The following is a 17,782-nucleotide window of genomic DNA, read 5'->3' on the forward strand; positions in this document are numbered from 1 at the left end:
ACCTAAGCTCACCATGATAATGTGCGCTATGGGCATGAGAACTACGATGTCCTCTGCTTTTTGCTCCTTTTCTTCCCATTCAATATTTCTGACATAATAATTATGGTTCTTTTATTATAGATCTTTGGATTGCTTCGTAAACAACATTGGTATGAACCAAAATCTCAAACCTACGCAAAGCTTTTGACAATGCTTGGAAAGTGTAAACAGCCTGAGCATGCAACCTTGCTCTTTCGTGTCATGCTTTCCGAGGGGCTCAGACCAACAGTGGATGTTTACACATCACTTGTAGGTGCATATGGCCACAGTGGTCTCATAGACCAGGCAATCCATACTATTGATGAGATGAAAACCATTTCTGATTGCAAACCAGATGCATACACTTATACAGTCCTTATCGATTGCTGTAGTAAATTGCGCCACTTTGATCAGATTCCTGCATTGCTTGCTGAAATGTCTTATCTGCGCATTGAATGCAGCATTGTTACGTACAATACAATCATCAATGGGTATGGTAAAGCTGGGATGCTTGAAGAAATGGAGAATTACCTATATGAGATGCTTGAAAGTGGAAATTGTTTGCCAGATATATTTACAATGAACTCTATTATCTGGGCTTATGGCAACAGCGGAAGAATTGACAAAATGGAAAGCTGCTATGAGGAGTTCCAGCACATGGGCATTGAACCTGATGTACAGACATTTAATATCTTGATCAAATCATATGGTAAAGCTGGCATGCATGAAAAGATGTGGGTAGTTATGAAATTTATGAAGAAACGGTTTTTCCCTCCTGATGCGGTCACTTTCAATTTAGTAATAGAATGTTTTGGGAGGGTAGGGAACATTGAGAAAATGGAATACTTTTTCCGGTTGATGAAGATTCAAGGAGTTAAGCCTAATTCCATCACTTACTGCTCAGTCATCAATGGATATCGCAAAGCTGGGCTTCTAGATAAGGTTCCTGCAGTTATCAGGCAAACAGAGAACACTGATGTTGTCTTGGATACACCTTTTTTCAACTGTGTAATCAGTGCATATGGTCAGTCTGGAGAGGTGAAAATAATGGAAGAAATGTTCTTGCTTATGAAGGAAAAGAATTGCAAACCTGATAGCATCACTTTCGCAGCAATGATTCAAGCATATAATGCTTTGGGCATGGATGAAGCTGCTCGAGAGTTGGAGACCAAATTGCACAAAATAGAAAACAAAGTTCTGGTAATTATCTGCTCACTGATTCTATGGCTTTAGCAGATCTTGTTTGCAAAAGAATATTTTAACTTAGTTTATTGATGATCATTTGAAACTGATCATCATTAGTGTCCATTCTTGGCTTTTTTTCCCTCCACTATTTTGAAAGGATTATTTTGGAATAATCATTATTCCTTTAAAGGGATTATTGAATCATAAGGTTGTATCTACTAGATTGTTTGCTATTCCATTTTCACTATTCTGAAATGCCTCTTACAGAATTCCTGTTGCAACAGGCTCCAGGTTGATTGGAACTAGGAACATAAAGATTCTGATATGGATGAAAAAATGTGGTTCATTGTGTGATTCAAACATCATGAGCCTGCTGAACGTTTGATATGAGAAGACAGTAGCTTGTCACTTCGAGGCCTTGCCTTTCATATTCTATAGGTTTCAGGTAACTAAATCTCCTATCCCTCTGGCATTTGTCTGTTGCTTCATTTCTCATTTTTCACTGGTTGGCAATCTTTATTGATGTTTATTTATTTTCAAAAGATTCTGAAAGATGATTAATTTTGAGTTGCAAGTTGGATTTTCAGTTAGCACTTAGCAGTTTCGGGTGATTCCTGAATATTGTTTCACTTCATGCTAGCACGTGTGCCTGATGTGGGTCTCAGAGGTTTCCTTTGTTCCTGCAAGACTAAATGGAGAAAACATGGTAATTTTTTACTTCAATCAAATGTTAGTTTTCTGGAGAAGGGATAAACCCACAGTAGCTTTGCATACACAATGGAGTGTGATATATCTGCTTTTATGCAGATCCATGAATTTTTTATTCAACATACTTCATAAAGTATTTGAGGACATGATTATACTACCGATAAGTAGGAATCCTAAGAAAGCATATAAATTGATCATCCTTTTATACTACCGATAAATGATTATACTACCGATATATCATCCTTTTATCATGAAAAATATGAATAATTTAAACAATCATGTATCATCATAAGAAAGCATATAAATTGATCATTTATGTAATAAATTCATTACGGAGACCAATATGTAATAATCAGTGTACCGTTCTGTAATGAATCCTAAGTACAGGGATCAAATAAATATACTTTAGCACCTTTCTGTAATTTAACTTTCGGCTGGGGACCATAGATGAATTTCGGAATTCCCTTGTTCAGATTAACATATTGTCAGGGGTTTCTTTGCAAAACTCACAGTTTAGTCAAAAGGATTCGGGTTGCGGGTTGCGGGTCGAAACCCAATAACCCGGAACCTGTTAATCCCTTCACCTTTTTTTTTTAATTAATTAACCGGATTCGGATTGCGGGTTTAGAAAACCCGAAACCCGAAACCCAACACTATTCATCTTCTTCCCCAAACGAAAAGAGAAGGGGGCCAAAACCAGTGGCCCCTTCTCTCCTAAACGACAGCGGCGCAACCGCCGCCGCCGGCCGTAGACATGGCCGCAGGCCGCGGGGCGGCCACAAGGCGGGGCCGGAGGCCGGGGTTCGGCCGCGGGGTGCGGCCGCAGCCCGCGGTCGCGGGCCGCAGGGGCGTCGGCCGAAGGCCGTGCTGCGGGCGCCGTGGGTGGCGCGGCTGGCGCCGCTGGCAGTGGCCGGGGCCGCTTAGCGGCGGGCCGCAGGCCATGGCGGCCGATTTTTTTTTTTTCTTCTTCGCCCGCGGTGGCCATGGCAGCCACGGCGGGTTGCAGCCGCTGCCGGCTTGCCGGGGGGCGGGTCGCAGCGGCAGCCGGGGAGTCGGGCTGCTGGACAGTGGCCCTGTTGGCCACCAGTTGGACGGGGAGGGCCGCGACCGAGACCCGCCGCAGCGGCGGCCATGGCAGCGGCTCTCCCTTCCTTATTTTTCTTGAGAAAAATGGAAGAAGGGGAAAGATGGGAAGAGTTTAGTCCCACATCGCCCAAATGAAGAAAATTCATTGCTTTAAGGAATATGGGAAAAACTTCTGATTCAGAGATAAGAGTTTAGTCCCACATCGGCTAGCCAAAATTCGTTCCGATGTTTAAATAACATCGGGTTCTCAAGCAGGTTAAACTAATAAATCAAATAGGTATGATTTATTTTGGAATCAAATCCATCCGCTCTGATACCATTGATGGAATGATTAACTTAATGAATTATAAATCATACCTTGATTCGCTAAATCCATCTTTAATTGGACTCTGAGATGCGTGCCCAGCCGCGGTCAACCTAGATTTGCTCTGATTGAAAAGAGATTAGCGAGAAATCTTCTGGAGAGAGAGCTCTTAATGCATGTATAAGAGAAGGGGTCTGACAGGCTATTTATAGCCCTCTCCAGGGACCAAACGCCGTGATTAGTTACACACGTGAAGAGTCACCCCCCATCAAGGCAACCTTTCACTGCCGTGCAATTACCTTAATGCCCTTGTGATGATCAGGATTTACGAAATTCAAGGGACACTTGTCAAACGTGGGTTCTAATTAAACGAGATCAGGGTTTAATTAAAACGGGATCCAACATTCTCCCACTTGGACCATATTGACGCCATTTGTCAATGTGGGCCACAACTTGACGAGATCCCAACATTCTCCCACTTGGACCATATTGACAAGTGAAATATCCTTAGCACTTGAATGTTATAATCTTTATACGCGTGTTCTTTCTATCCTGATATCAATTTGGGCAAACTTTATGTTTGATTACTTTGAGAATAATAATACGAACCATGGCGGAAATAACACCTATTTGATCGGCGTATAACCTTCCATGATCTCTATATTACTAAACCATCATAACCAAACCCCTATGAATGAACTTCTCATAAAATCCATTCTTTGGTCACCATTTCTGCTACCATAATATGCATAAACCACATGAATTCATTAAAGCAGAAAATATAATAAATGTGATTTACAACCATCTGAAATGTGCACAATAATACATTAATTAATTTATACAGAAAAGGCCCATTTGACTGACATGCTCCTTATGCAATCCCGGGGTTATTGCTTTGGTCAAAGGATCTGCCAACATAAGCACAGTATTGATGTATTGAACTGAAACTTTATGATCATCACATTTTTCTTTTATAACAAGATATTTCACCTCCATGTGCTTATTTCCATTGGATATCTTGTTATTCTTTATTGAGGAAACTGCTGCTAAATTATCACAATATAACTTTATGGGCCTTGAAATAGTGTCCACGATCTGTAGGCCTGCGATAAAGTTCCTCAACCAAATAGCCTGTGTAACTGCATCATAGCATGTTAATAACTCAGCCTCCATTGTTGAAGCAGCTGTCATCTTTTGCTTCGAACTCTTCCACGAGACTGCACCACCAGCTAGTAGAAAGATATAACCTGATGTTGATTTTCTACTATCTGGACATCCTGCAAAGTCTGAGTCTGAGTATCCAACTATCTCCAAAAGATCGGATTTGTTGTATGTGAGCATATGATTTTGAGTTCCTTGAAGATATCTCAATACTTTCTTTGCAGCTCTCCAATGTTCCATTCCTGGATTAGCTTGAAATCTCCCCAGTAATCCCACAACATATGCTATATCAGGTCTGGTACAGACTTGAGCATACATTAAAGTCCCAATTAGTGAAGCATATGAAAATGCTTTCATATGCTCCCTTTCAATTTCATTCCTCGGAGATTGTGATTGGCTCAACTTTTCACCTTTAGTAATAGACACTGGGCTTGGTTTGGAATTTTCCATACCAAATCTCTCCAACATTTTCTTAATGTAGGCTTTTTGAGATAGACAAACTTTTCCCTTAGATCTATCTCTATGAACCTCAATGCCGATGACATATGAGGCTTCACCCATATCCTTCATATCAAAATTACTGGAGAGAAATTGCTTAGTCTCCCTAAGCAATGCCAAATCACTACTAGCAAGCAAAATGTCATCTACATATAGGACTAGAAAAATAAATCGACTCCCACTGATCTTAAGATAAATACATCTATCAACAACGTTTTCTACAAAGCCAAATGTAGAAATGACGTTATTGAACTTAAGATACCATTGTCGGGATGATTGCTTGAGTCCATATATAGACTTATTTAGCTTGCAAACTTTTTGACTCTGACCTTCTGAAACAAAACCTTCAGGTTGTTTCATATAAACTTCTTCCTCTAAATCTCCATTAAGAAATGCAGTTCTCACATCCATTTGGTGCAGCTCTAAGTCAAAATGAGCCACCAAAGCCATAATTATCCTTAAAGAATCCTTCTTTGAAACTGGAGAGAAGGTCTCATGATAATCAATACCCTCCTTTTGAGTAAATCCTTTGGCAACAAGTCTGGCCTTATGTCGCTCTACCTTGCCTTTGGAGTCTCTTTTGGTTTTAAAAACCCATTTGCAGCGTACTGCAGTAGCTCCAGGAGGTAGTTCAACTAAATTCCAAACATTATTTTTAGCCATAGAATCTATCTCATCTTTCATAGCATCCAGCTATTTGGAGGAATTTACTGAATTTATGGCTTGTGAGAAATTTATTGGATCATCTATATTCCCTATGTCATAATCGCTTTCTTGAAGGTATACTATATAATCTGGTGGAATTGGAGATCTCCTTACCCTTGATGACCTTCTTAAAGTTGCTTCGTGATCCACTGGTTCTATAGGTGGAGGAGCAACATTCTCAGTGATAACTGGCACAGATTTAAGTGGAACATTAAAAGTAGACTCATCCTCCTCCAAATCATTATCAATGATAGGTAGAGGAATCATTGGCTGCTTATTTGAATCTTGCACACCATACGGAGTTTGCTTTTCCTCAAAATTAATTTCTTGAGGTTTTATACTCCCACTGATTTGGTCATTTTCAAGGAATCTAGCATTTCTTGTCTCCACAATCCTCAAAGTATGATTAGGACAATAAAATCTGTATCCCTTGGACTTTTCTGGATAACCAATAAAATAACAACTAATGGTTCTAAAGTCCAACTTTTTCTCTTGTGGGTTGTACACCCTTGCCTCAGCTTGACACCCCCAAATGTGTAGATGTCTCAAACTAGGTTTCCTACCTGTCCAAACTTCATAGGGTGTTTTTGGGACAGCTTTAGTAGGAACCCTGTTTAGAATATACGCAGCGGTTTTTAAGGCATCACCCCACAGAGAAATTGGGAGATTTGAGTGACTAATCATACTTCTTACCATCTCCATTAATGTTCGGTTTCTTCTTTCCGCTATTCCATTTTGATCAGGAGTACCAGGCATAGTGTATTGTGCAACTATACCTTGCTCTTGAAGAAATCGAGCAAATGGACCTAAATGTTGTCCTGTTTCAGTATACCTACCGTAGTATTCACCACCTCTATCTGATCTCACAACTTTAATCTTTTTATCAAGTTGTAACTCTACCTCTGTCTTGAAAAGCTTAAATGCATTTAATGCCTCAGCCTTATCGTGCAGCAAGTAGAGATACCCATAGCGTGAGTAATCATCAATAAAGGTGATAAAATATTTATGACCAGTAAAACATGGGGTCAAAAATGGCCCACATATATCTGTATGTATAAGATCCAATAAATTTGTGCTTCTTATGGCACCTTTCTTAAACTTGTTAGTCTGCTTTCCTTTGATGCAGTCTAAACAAGTTTCAAAATCACCATAGGCAAGAGTTGGTAAAATTTCATCATGCAGAATGGAGTGTGATATATCTGCTTTTATGCAGATCCATGAATTTTTTATTCAACATACTTCATAAAGTATTTGAGGACATGATTATACTACCGATAAGTAGGAAAATCATATTCATAAATTTCGATTTTAAATGGATGGTATGAGACGGAGAGTTCCGGACAAACTAGATGAGGTTGTAAAAGATATACGAAAATAAGGGAATTGCATGTGATGATGATTTAGTATCTGCAGGAAAGGATAATGTCACCTACATGGTGAATTTTAAGTATCATTTTAATTAACTAAACATCTTTCTATATTATCACTGAAACTATACAAAAGGTTAAAGAAAGATAATAATGTTATTTGATGACTTTATTGTCTGTAGATGGAACATGAAACTTTAAAGTAAACCACAGAAATTATTACCAACCAGTCTTTTTCTTTTTAATTCAAAATTAATCAATCGTCAGAGACCATATGCTGCAGCAAGGAGTAATTTATACCAGATCAAGTGAAAAAAAAGCTTCCTATCATAAAGGGAGCTTCCATAAGAGCTGAAGTGGAACGATCTTAGGCTCCATTTGGCAGAGCTTTTGGTAAATCAGAAAGTACTTTCTAACCCTCCAAAAGTATTTTTGGATGGAATAGAAGTGTTTGATAAAAAATCGAAAAGCTATTTTAGCTTTGCCAGAAAGCTAAAATAGATTCTTGGGAAAAGCTCCAAAATGGAGCTTCTACATAAAAGTATTTTTAGCATGTGTTGGAAAGTTATTTTGATTTATACAATTTTTTCTTTTTGGACCAAAATATACATAATAAAATATTATAATTACAAAAATTATTTTTTTATATTATAGAAAATCTGCGGGAGTCCTAATAAGAAACCTAAAAATTAGTTCCTAAAAATATTATATTAATAAAATATCAATATATAATGATAATAATTATAATATTTTTTTATCTTTATTATTGTATTATACTATAAATATAATATTATATTACATTATATCATAATACATTGATATGTGATGTTATATAATATCAAATTATGTTCTATTATTATGCTATAGTATACAATATTATATTACTATATTATAATAATATTATATTACATATTATATTACATTACAGTAATATTATACTATATCATATATTTATGTATTAATATATATTATATTTTATTATGCTCTGTCGTATAATATTATGCAATATCCTTTATGGTCATTTTATCATACCAAAAGTACTTTTTCAGTTTGCTTACCAAACAAATATTAAATTTTCACAACACTTTAGAAATATAGTTACCAAACAGCAAATAACTTTTTATAAAAACGCTACTTCAAAAAGCTCTACTTCCGAATGCTCTACTGCCAACAACTCTGCCAAACGGAGCCTTAGACCTGGACCATAAAGCTTAAGTGAATTCTCTCCTGCGGGATGTGTAGTAGTTTAATATCTAAAGGTAAAAATGTATATGTTCCTATTGAAATTATCACCACTAGATTTATGGCTTAATAATAATTTTTAAACATCTCCAATTAGTATTTTGTGAATCACATCAGGGACTGCACTGAAAGCAATAAAATGTACTACATTTTGCTGCTTGTTATAATATATACGTTATATCCCAATTCTAATGAAGCCTCCTTCTGGCACAGAACACAAATCACATTTTAGCGAACTTTTAAAATGGCTTGAGGGCCAAAAAGAAACTGGCCTTGGATGACTTCCATATGGATTTGAATGTTGTGGTAGTTTAATGCACTTGCACTGTTTTGCTCTGGTAATTAAGCTTTTGGGCTTCATTACTGTAAAATTGTGCTTTACTCGAAATTTTCATGTGCTAAATTTGGTTATTATCTACTAATGGTTGTGTTACTTTTTAGTCAACTTAATAAGAATATACTTTTCCTGGTTTTTAGATGTTTGAAGTTGCGTTCTTTTGGGCTTGGTTAATCCTGTTTCCGCTGCTTGAGTGGCGAGGGACTTTGTCTCGGGATTTGTACTAGCTAAATGTCCATTAGTTTTGAATTCATTAAAAAAAATCTCATGCCAGCAAAAGCTATTATAATGTTTATTGGAGAATTTTGGTAGTGCATGTTGCCTGAGTTCAGTGTTTTATTGGTGGGTACATAAGAGTCTTATCTGGCTTTGGAATATTATGTTTGACCAATATAAATGCTCTGAATAAATTTGTGAATGACAGTCAGATAAGGAAGATGCCCTCACATCATTTACCTCTACTTCCTCTCTACACCTGCCTCCTTCCTTTGTAACATCATTTTGATGCTTTATGGTCATAAATGTGAACTTATTCATTGCACTGGATGGAATCATATATTTTCCATCTGCTTAATTGTAATGTGTTTGAAATTTGTTGAATCTTTTGCTGCAACGCATGGCAAACATGTTCGTTGAAGGATGTAAGATAAACTCTGTGAATTATGGTTCGGCAATCAACAAATAAAATTAAGCTTATCAAGAAGCTCCATATGATTTTAGGCAGTCTGAGAACTCTAAAGTTGCTTGTACTTTTTTTTTCTTTTTTCTGACTTCTAGGTGTCTATGGCCAGGTAGAAGAAGGTATAAATGGTGGAGCGGCTGTTGTCAGACATGTGAAAAATTGAAATGCACCAGCAAAGCATTTATTTGCTATCATGATCTAAAGATACAGTGCTTTTTAGTCATGATTGTAGCTACTGCAATATTGCTAACGTAGTATACATATTTTAGCAATGAAGAATATCCAGTAATTTCATTGTCCAGATTGTCTATTATGTTGAACTGTCAAACAAGACCACCCATGAAGGTGAAGTTTGGCATTATTTTGAGAAAGTAAATCTGGACATTGAATGGCAAAGAAGTATCATCAAAGATGACCCTGAATGAAGCTTGTTTGTTAGTCTTGTGGTTGTGTGGATCTGTTAAATTTATCAAACTGAAACACCAATTGGCATTAATTATCAATTCTGTGATAATGGTTGGCTTTATTTGTTTCAACTCTTTCTCTGGTGTGAATTATGTGGTTTGGGCTATGGATGCATATAATTCAATGCTCAAGTCTCGAAGCTTTATTCTGACAGACTTCCTCTCTTAATTGAAGTTGCAGGTTGCAGGAGAATTGGATTGGCATTGTCATCAATTGAAGGGTTTTGATTATGCGCGATCGTTTGAAACAAGATAAAACTGATGGGTTATAAGGAGCTTGACCTAAGCATTAGGTAACTTCATTGTTCTGTGGGATTTTAATATTGCTTGCTTTTGGTCAACACATCCAATTTCCCCTGATTGTGATGTTTTCATTTTTTTTATTGGTCATAAGGGCAAATAATTTGTTGAATTGTATTTCCCTTGTTTTCATGATACTTAAACTTCTTTGCTTTTTTATGTATTTTCAGTTATATAGAAATCAGTTCCAAATAGTTTAAGCAGAAGGAAGGAAACAGAGAAAGTATATGCTAAATATATATGATTTTATGAAGATAACAATCCTTTTTTCTTTCCCCACCTAAATGATGCTGCAATTTTGTTGATATGGCGGCACCAGGGGATTAACACATTGGAGCTGGACTACATGTTTTTGCACCTAGTCTTTTGTGAGTATGTTTCCTTACAAAGCGATAAGATGTTACTTTGTGTATTAATAACTGCAATTTTTTGAAAATCAATGCTACAGTGTTGGCCTTCATGATTAAAATTTTGGAGCAATGTTGATTGATTCATAGGAATGGTGAACTTTGTAAACTTGTCGAATGGTATGAGGTAATTTGATGATTTTGTCACCTCACCCCCTCAACCCTGCATTGCCGTCCCCCCCTACACTGGAAAAAAAATGACAGCCAAAGTTCTAGTTTTGTTTAAAAATTTACTTAGATGTGGCGTGCATGCTTTCAATGTGAGCACTGTTTGGGTGACAAAAAAACATCTCACACAAAAGAATTAGATAATGGATATATAGAATTCTTATTGATTCCCTTTATCCTTTTTGAACTGCCATGGTATAGGTTTGCCAGATTAAGGGGCGTTTGGAAAGTTGAACGACAATAGTGTGACCTTTTTTCTGTGAATATTTTTTTGTGTTACTGAAGTTTTCAATTTCAAAGTATTTTGGCTTCCCAGGTTTAGGTATTGCTGTCATAGCTTATTAATGGCCATACCTTTTTTTTTTTGTGATGTAAAACAATGGCCATACTTTGAAATCAGAGTTCTTCTATAATTACTGCCTTTCCATGAATTTTCCTGAGAGGGAGGACTTGGGAATCTATTATGAAAACAAACAAGAATTATAATCTCGCCTGTTGATGTATATATTTTCTGATTTTACTTGATATGGCATATCGTACTTTAAATTAACTCTCAAAAAAATAGCCTGATCTGGTGTTTTAGTTTAGTTGGTAGCTGGTGTTGGTGAGAACAAGTTTTAGATAACTAAAATTAGGTGGTGTGAATAAGACATGGTTCTATGGTTTTTAAATCTATGGTGTATTTGGTTGAGGGTATTAAATTTGGTTGCTTATTAGGGTTTGAAGGTGTGTCTTTTACAAAGTGGATGCGGTTACTCTTGCCAACTTTGCGAGAAAGTGATAAAATTAATATTGATAATAATAAAAAAATTATTTTACAGCATATGATTTTATTAACCAGAATATTAATTTGGTAAAAGATATAATATTCAACTCAACTAAGCCTTAATTCTTTATGTCCGATGCTTGTTTTTGGTACTAGCTAATCACAAAAACCGTTCACAAATATATGTTTCATTAATCTGCAGATTGCAGAAGATATTGGATGCTAACATAAATTGAGGTAGACTGTCGCAAGGCTAAGTTTAAGCTTGAATATCATTGAGTGAAATCAATTGATAGTGATCTAGAATATCCAAAATGCCGATAGGCCAAAAATTGTCTTTTGAAGACCTCTTGCATTGCATTCTTGCCTTTGCATTTATCTGCCCAACTTTCTGATTTATGGACTCAAAGCAATTTAAAAAGTTTGATTTTGGTTTTTATATGATTTAGGATGCCCAGATCAGAGTCAGTGGTTTTGGGTTCTTAATTTTATGGCTTACAACTCATTTTGGAGCACTAGCTCTATTTGTGTCATCCATCTTGGGACCACATGATTCATTGGTTAGGGGCCTTAAAAACATTGTGGGCAAAATAGATTTTTTAGTTCATGTCCAATGGTTTGGAGTTATTCTGCAGTCCCCATCTTTAAATTTTATCCTACAGGTTATTCCCTCAGATCTGTTTGAACGCATGATAGCCTCTCTCTGTCTATGTACACTGGAGCTAGAGTACATTCTCCGCAGCAAAGTCAATGACAATGGCTGTTGATGTGCATCAGGATTGGTGGTTCTGAGGTGATACTCTAATTGATTGATAACTATGGAAACATGCACCTATCTGAAGGCTAATATAGCTAATATAGGAATTAATTTTGATGCACATCAACAGCTTACGACTTAATGTGAAATGTGTAACATATGGTTCCACATCCAATCCAATTGGAAGGGGAAAGCTTTGCCTTGAAAGAGAAGCCAGATAGTTGGAGCTTTGTTGCCGAAGCATCAAGTGTACACCAAATGGATGATTCCAATAAAGCAATGGTATTGTGATTCATGTTGGCTGAAAAATCTGCGTTATTATTCATTTTCTATATGCATTAATGTCATAGTCATTCCTCTAAATTATAAATCAGATTAAGTAGTTATTAATTTTTGTCAATCTCATCATGACTTGATGCAACAAAAAAATAATCTATGAATTTTGGCTTTTAGCATTTTCAATTTTGTAAATCATATTAATGGTATGAATTATCATATCAGATGGCCCAACATATATTTTACGGTGTAGGAATTGGCTGAGCTGGGATTGTAGCTTAATAATACATACATATATGCTTCAATCTGCATTATGTTTATATATGTACTAATGATGATGAGTTTTAGAATATGAGCTTCATTTGATTCGCAGCCACAATCAAAAACATATAATTAACGATAACATGGCCTCATAGATCAGTCATGTTCTAGTGTCTGCAAGTAGATGCCTCTTTGTAAAGGAGGCTCTAAAAGTAATTTGAGGGGAGCAACAGTACAAGTTTTATATAAACCTCCATCCACATCCTCCAAGTTTGTGCATGTCCAAATTAGTTTGAACACTCCTATCAAAATCACTTTCTTGTGTTACATTGCATTTAATGTAGATCGGGAGAAAAATTGAATTGTCTGAGGACAAAGTATATCTGGGTTGGACTTAATTACACATATTTTATGAGCAACAATGAATTGGTAATTTGGTGTTAATTGGATGGATTTCCATAGATTGATCTGGTAGGTTCTCCTAGCTATAACCTTGAAATTCATCTCTGTAATAAGTTAACTCTTCTAAAAGAAAATGGGTTTATAGACATTTTATGGTCTTTATAATTGTCACCTAGCTCATATATTTGAAATATTCTTTATAATTTTTCATCAAACTGGGTTGAGCAGCAAAATTTTACGCGTTATTTCTTTCCATCACAATCTCTTTACCATTGGGCCAACATGCTGGTGAGGCTTGCTCACCAAGTATTGCAGAAGGTGGTAACTCGGTATCTCCGTAGAGACAATCTGTTAATATCCTGCATTAAGCCTTGCAGAATTAGCAAAGATTGGGAGCGAAGCTCTGAATTGGGTGATATAATGCTAGAGGCTTGGAGGCTACATCAGGAGTTGGACCCTTTCTGCAGCAAACGAGTTTGCGGACAAGCTCTTTACCATTGCTTAACCCCACTGCTGTGGCTACAAGCTGGTGGGTGCTGGTGGAGGTGGTTTTGCTTTGCACTTGCCAAGAACCCTCATTGTGCACAAGAGCTAACACGAGCACTTCAAGAGTCTTCAGATCTTGATGTAATGCACTACTGGAGCATATACTTATCCACGTATCAGCTGCTTAGTATTTTTTGCATATTTGGCTATTTTCTTATGCTGGAGGTATGTGCATTTTCAGCCCAAAGAATCGAACTCACAGTATGCGCCAGAACAAGACATCAGATTGACAGGCTTTCTGCTGTATTGCTCCATGGAACTATCCCTTCATTACCCATTTTGGGGGTTGCAGACAGCCAGGGGTTCACAGTAGAGCTGCTGGTCAATGCTGGTATTCATAATCACCCTACACTTTCCAGTTGCAGTCGTTGTAGTTTGTGACAAACGGTTAAACCATGCTGTACGAGTCTATATCACAGGAGACTGGATACGAGTATTTGATCTATTCAATTTTTTAAATTGTGTAAGCATCGACAAGATTCAATAAAAATGGTCATCCTTTGGTGTTCGTGTTTCATATGTTTGGCTTTTAATAGATCCAATAGTGGAATTCTATTGTAGGTGCGCAAGTTCCAATCTCAAGATTTGTCAGCCTGTCTTTCTGGTGGTTCTTGGAAAAAACCAGCATACACACTTCTGGCTCAAGGAGGCGATGTTGGTGATGTGAGCTTTTCTGGTGCTCTTTAGCAAATAGCAGAGGGACCAACCACCGTGTCTGTCCCCGGTATGTAACAAAACACCCGCCATTGTTTTGCCTGGATTTCACATGGTTTTCAATAAGTTGAAGAGAATTTAAGTAATAATCTGTTCTTCATTCTCAAGTATGATCATTATTAATCTAATACAACAGGCTAAGAAGTCACGCTAAATTAAGACAGTCTTCTGAATAGCTCCTCTGAAATCAAATTTTTTATGAGATGTTGCTCATAGTGCCGTGTACCATGACCTGGTAACTGAAGTAAATTTTATGTGATTATTGCACAGCCAGGCAAGTTGGTAATGTGATCCTATGTATTCCAATGTCACTTTATTGTACAAGAGGGAAAACGCCAAATTGAAAATCTTCATAAGGATAACTGAACGATCAGACATGATAACCTAAAGTTACAGAGGACAGTATATCAGGGAATGTTCACACAGTGAATTACTCACCTCTACTTGGATCAAAAGGAAGTAAAAGAAATATCTACAGTGAGCATAAAACTTCAGGTTTAACCACCTAGACCTCATCCCCTCATAATGCAGATCATGAGTCCACCTCAACAAACAGGCTTGCTTGTGGATGCAAACCTGCTCTTTTAATGTCAGCGAATGCTTCTCTGGACCATAGGAGACGCGAAGGAAGTTTGAAACCAGGCTGTAATTCTCAGGATTTAAGCAATCCAAAGAAGCAACATAGTCATAGAGGGAGGAGGGTCATGGTGTATGGACTGAGGAGGGTCATGCCTCATCTCATCATCCTTAAGTAAAGGGCATTTGTTGGAGGACGGGGTATTTCGGACAATATCTTTATTGCATAGAAGTTCCTGCATTGACCTTTAGAGGGTCCCTTGTCGACACAGCATGATGGCAATCAAGTTTTATATAGAGCAAGCATATAAGTGGATGAGCTGCCATTTTCTATCCAAGTATTGGAGAGCTTGGGTTAGGTGGGGCAGTATGCAGACTTTTTTTCTTTGCTATTTTGGTCAATAGTACTTCAATGCCTTTCTGATCTATTCTGTTTCGCCTTACTTTTTTATTATTTGTGTTTGATACCCTATTTAGAGCCATTCAGGTTGCTTTATGGTCCTCGAGGCCTATAGGATGGAGGGCAAACTAGGAAATAGAAAAGAAGGGAGGCAAAAAAAAAAGGGGGACAGGATTTTGATTTATTTACTAAAAAAACTCAGCTTTTAGATTGGTAAGGGCATACTCAGCTTTTATTTACTACGGAAGGATTTTGATTTACCGGTTGGTAAAAGCACGGTAGCATTTATCTTAATTCTTATTTATAGAAGGGTCAGTTTTTTCGGTCTTGAAGCTCCTCGCCAGATTTCATCATCATCTCGTCCTCTCGAGTCTTTCTCCTCTCCTCCAGCCACCGGGAATTCCAGCAGGAAATGGAGAAGATAGAGCATTCTTATCTGAACATCAGAGGCCTCCGCCTCCACATAGCCCACATAGGAAAAGGTCAGTCCTCTGTTCACAAATTACCCTGCTCTTTTCTCATCAATCTTTCAATGGCCAGCTCTTTATATTCTCGATTCTCTCTGTTTTTTCGGTCGATGCAGAGGAACTGGGGACTGTAGTGTTCCTCCATGGGTTCCCAGAGATATGGTACTCCTGGAGGCATCAAATGATTGCCGTTGCCGAAGCCGGATTCCGAGCTATTGCCCCCGACCTTCGTGGCTATGGCCTCTCCGACCAGCCCCCAGAGCCAGAGAGCACCACCTGGGAGGACCTCGTCGCCGATCTCCTTGGCATCCTCGACTCCCTCTCCATTCCCAAGGTGCCATTCTTCCATTGCTGGCTGATGTTGTTTCTTCGCAGTTCTAGTACTCACCCGATTCACCGCTCCTCATGAGCCCTAGAATGCTAGATCCTTCAATTGGCTTCCTTCTTCCTTCTGGCTGTTTCAATTCTCTGCAATTTTTTTTTCTCCTCCAAATATTATTTGTATCGAAAATTCTTGGATTGGTACTACATGACATTGACTTTCAATATTGATGATAACTTCGAGGGTTGAAAAGGCTTTCATTGTTGGGAAGGATTTTGGATTTAAACCAGCGTACGAATTCGCCGTCGATCACCCAGATCGGGTGTCGGGTGTGATTACCTTGGGAGTTCCGTTTATGCCCACAGGCTTCTCCTTCGATACCATCCCCAAGGGTTTCTACATAACGAGGTGGCGGGTAATGTCATATTATTCAGAAGATCGAGCCCATTCTCGTCGACCTATGCTTCATCAACGCATTAGAATTTTAAATTCTCTTGTTCTGCTCTCTCTCTCTCTCTGTTCTACTTCAGGAGCCAGGCCGAGCGGAGGCAGATTTCGGTCGATTTGATGCCAAGAGAGTCGTCCGCACCATCTACATTCTCTTCTCTCGAAGCGAGCTTCCAATAGCTGAGGAGAATCAGGAGATCATGGACTTGGCAGACTTATCGACTCCTTTACCTTCTTGGTTCGCCGAGGAAGACCTCGCAGCCTATGCTGCTCTCTACGAGAAGTCTGGGTTCCGCTTTCCACTCCATATGCCTTACAGGTAAGCTGGCATGGTCTGAAATAATCCTTCGTCCGCGATCAGAATTAACTTGAGCCAGTTGTGATTTCAATAGGACACTGCATCTGGGGATTAACAATGCTGATCCGAAAGTCCGAGTCCCTGCGCTGCTGGTCTTTGGAGAGAAAGACTATGTTCTCAAGTTCCCGGGAATGGGGGACTACATCAGGAGTGGAACGGTGAAGCGCTATGTCCCTGATCTGGAGATCATATTCATGCCTGAAGGAAGTCATTTTGTTCAGGAGCAGTTCCCGGACCAGGTGAACGAGCTTATCATCAAGTTCCTCAAGACCCACATCTGAGCCAGACTGGAGGTATGGGATGGAGTTCTTTGTGATGTTAAAGCAGGAGGACATCTCTTTCTCTGCAAAGATTTGTTTCTTGCAAGCAGGCTATGCACTTAACAAACACTTGAAATAAGCTGTGCTACTTTGTGAAATTTATGACGAATAGATACTTTCGATGATGACCCTAAATAATCTAAGCCACAGACTTACGGTTGCTTAAAACCATAATTCTGAGCCCATTTTCGGTTCAGTGGCACAGAATCATGTCACATCTTCTTTAGCTATCCTTTTCTGAAATTGAACAGATTTGTGGGTGACTCCACCGGAAGTAGAACCAGTGGAGCTGTACTTTATGATGCTTTAGCAAGTTCTTGATCGCAAAACACAACATCTTTCTCTTTTTTTTCCCAGATGTTACAACCATTAAGCATAGAGGACAATTTTAGGAGTACAATCCTCTCTCTCTTTCTCTCTCAGAGAGAGAGAGAGAGAGAGTACGGGGAGAGTTTTTTTGGAAACATGACAAAGTTCTTGATAACAATTCACTATATGAGTTATACATGGGACCAGCAAATTGGCTACTTTTGCTGCT

General features: G+C 38.1%; 2 protein-coding genes across 29 annotated transcripts in view; both read left to right on the forward strand.

Moving 5' to 3' along the window:
* Positions 1-14,437, forward strand: part of LOC103723676 (LOW protein: PPR containing protein) — a 16,403-nt gene extending 1,966 nt beyond the window's left edge. The window contains exons 2-11 of one of the 26 annotated variants that reach the window (XM_088724222.1): positions 121-1,218; positions 1,488-1,648; positions 1,791-1,909; positions 9,939-10,050; positions 10,228-10,280; positions 10,377-10,425; positions 12,061-12,191; positions 12,286-13,721; positions 13,822-14,103; positions 14,202-14,437. In XM_088724222.1, the coding sequence (XP_088580348.1) occupies positions 121-1,218; positions 1,488-1,499 (1,110 nt within the window). In that variant the 3' untranslated portion in view covers positions 1,500-1,648; positions 1,791-1,909; positions 9,939-10,050; ... (4 more) ...; positions 13,822-14,103; positions 14,202-14,437. Of the gene's footprint in view, positions 1-120; positions 1,219-1,487; positions 1,649-1,790; positions 1,910-9,402; positions 10,051-10,227; positions 12,192-12,285; positions 13,722-13,821; positions 14,158-14,201 lie in introns of those variants that run through there. The other 25 variants (XM_088724228.1, XM_088724237.1, XM_088724235.1 and 22 more) reach the window with 25 other exon arrangements.
* On the forward strand, positions 14,224-17,412 carry LOC103695808 (epoxide hydrolase 1-like). 3 transcript variants are annotated; one of them, XM_008777394.5, is made up of 6 exons: positions 14,224-14,364; positions 14,625-15,812; positions 15,914-16,131; positions 16,373-16,534; positions 16,650-16,885; positions 16,959-17,412. In XM_008777394.5, exons 2-6 carry the CDS (start codon positions 15,743-15,745, stop codon positions 17,203-17,205), a joined length of 933 nt encoding a protein of 310 aa, XP_008775616.3. In that variant the 5' UTR covers positions 14,224-14,364; positions 14,625-15,742; the 3' UTR covers positions 17,206-17,412. The 3 variants fall into 3 exon arrangements, with proteins under 3 accessions (XP_008775616.3, XP_088580372.1, XP_008775769.3); XM_088724246.1 differs by having other exon boundaries at positions 14,229-14,364; positions 15,664-15,812; XM_008777547.5 differs by lacking the exon at positions 14,224-14,364 and having other exon boundaries at positions 14,552-15,812; positions 16,363-16,534.
* Positions 17,413-17,782: the final 370 nt, after the last annotated feature.

The sequence above is a fragment of the Phoenix dactylifera genome, chromosome 6 (assembly GCF_051530095.1).
Source record: "Phoenix dactylifera cultivar Ajwa chromosome 6, Ajwa_hap1_PhDact_Kaust_v1.1, whole genome shotgun sequence".
NCBI classification, from domain to species: domain Eukaryota; kingdom Viridiplantae; phylum Streptophyta; class Magnoliopsida; order Arecales; family Arecaceae; genus Phoenix; species Phoenix dactylifera.

Bases quoted from the DNA above. Each gene is read 5' to 3' on its own strand.
- LOC103695808 (XM_008777394.5), top strand. From the start codon at position 15,743: ATGGAGAAGATAGAGCATTCTTATCTGAACATCAGAGGCCTCCGCCTC. The intron at 16,132-16,372 runs GTGCCATTCTTC...AGGGTTGAAAAG, and splicing joins ACTCCCTCTCCATTCCCAAG to GCTTTCATTGTTGGGAAGGA. The intron at 16,535-16,649 runs GTAATGTCATAT...GTTCTACTTCAG, and splicing joins TCTACATAACGAGGTGGCGG to GAGCCAGGCCGAGCGGAGGC.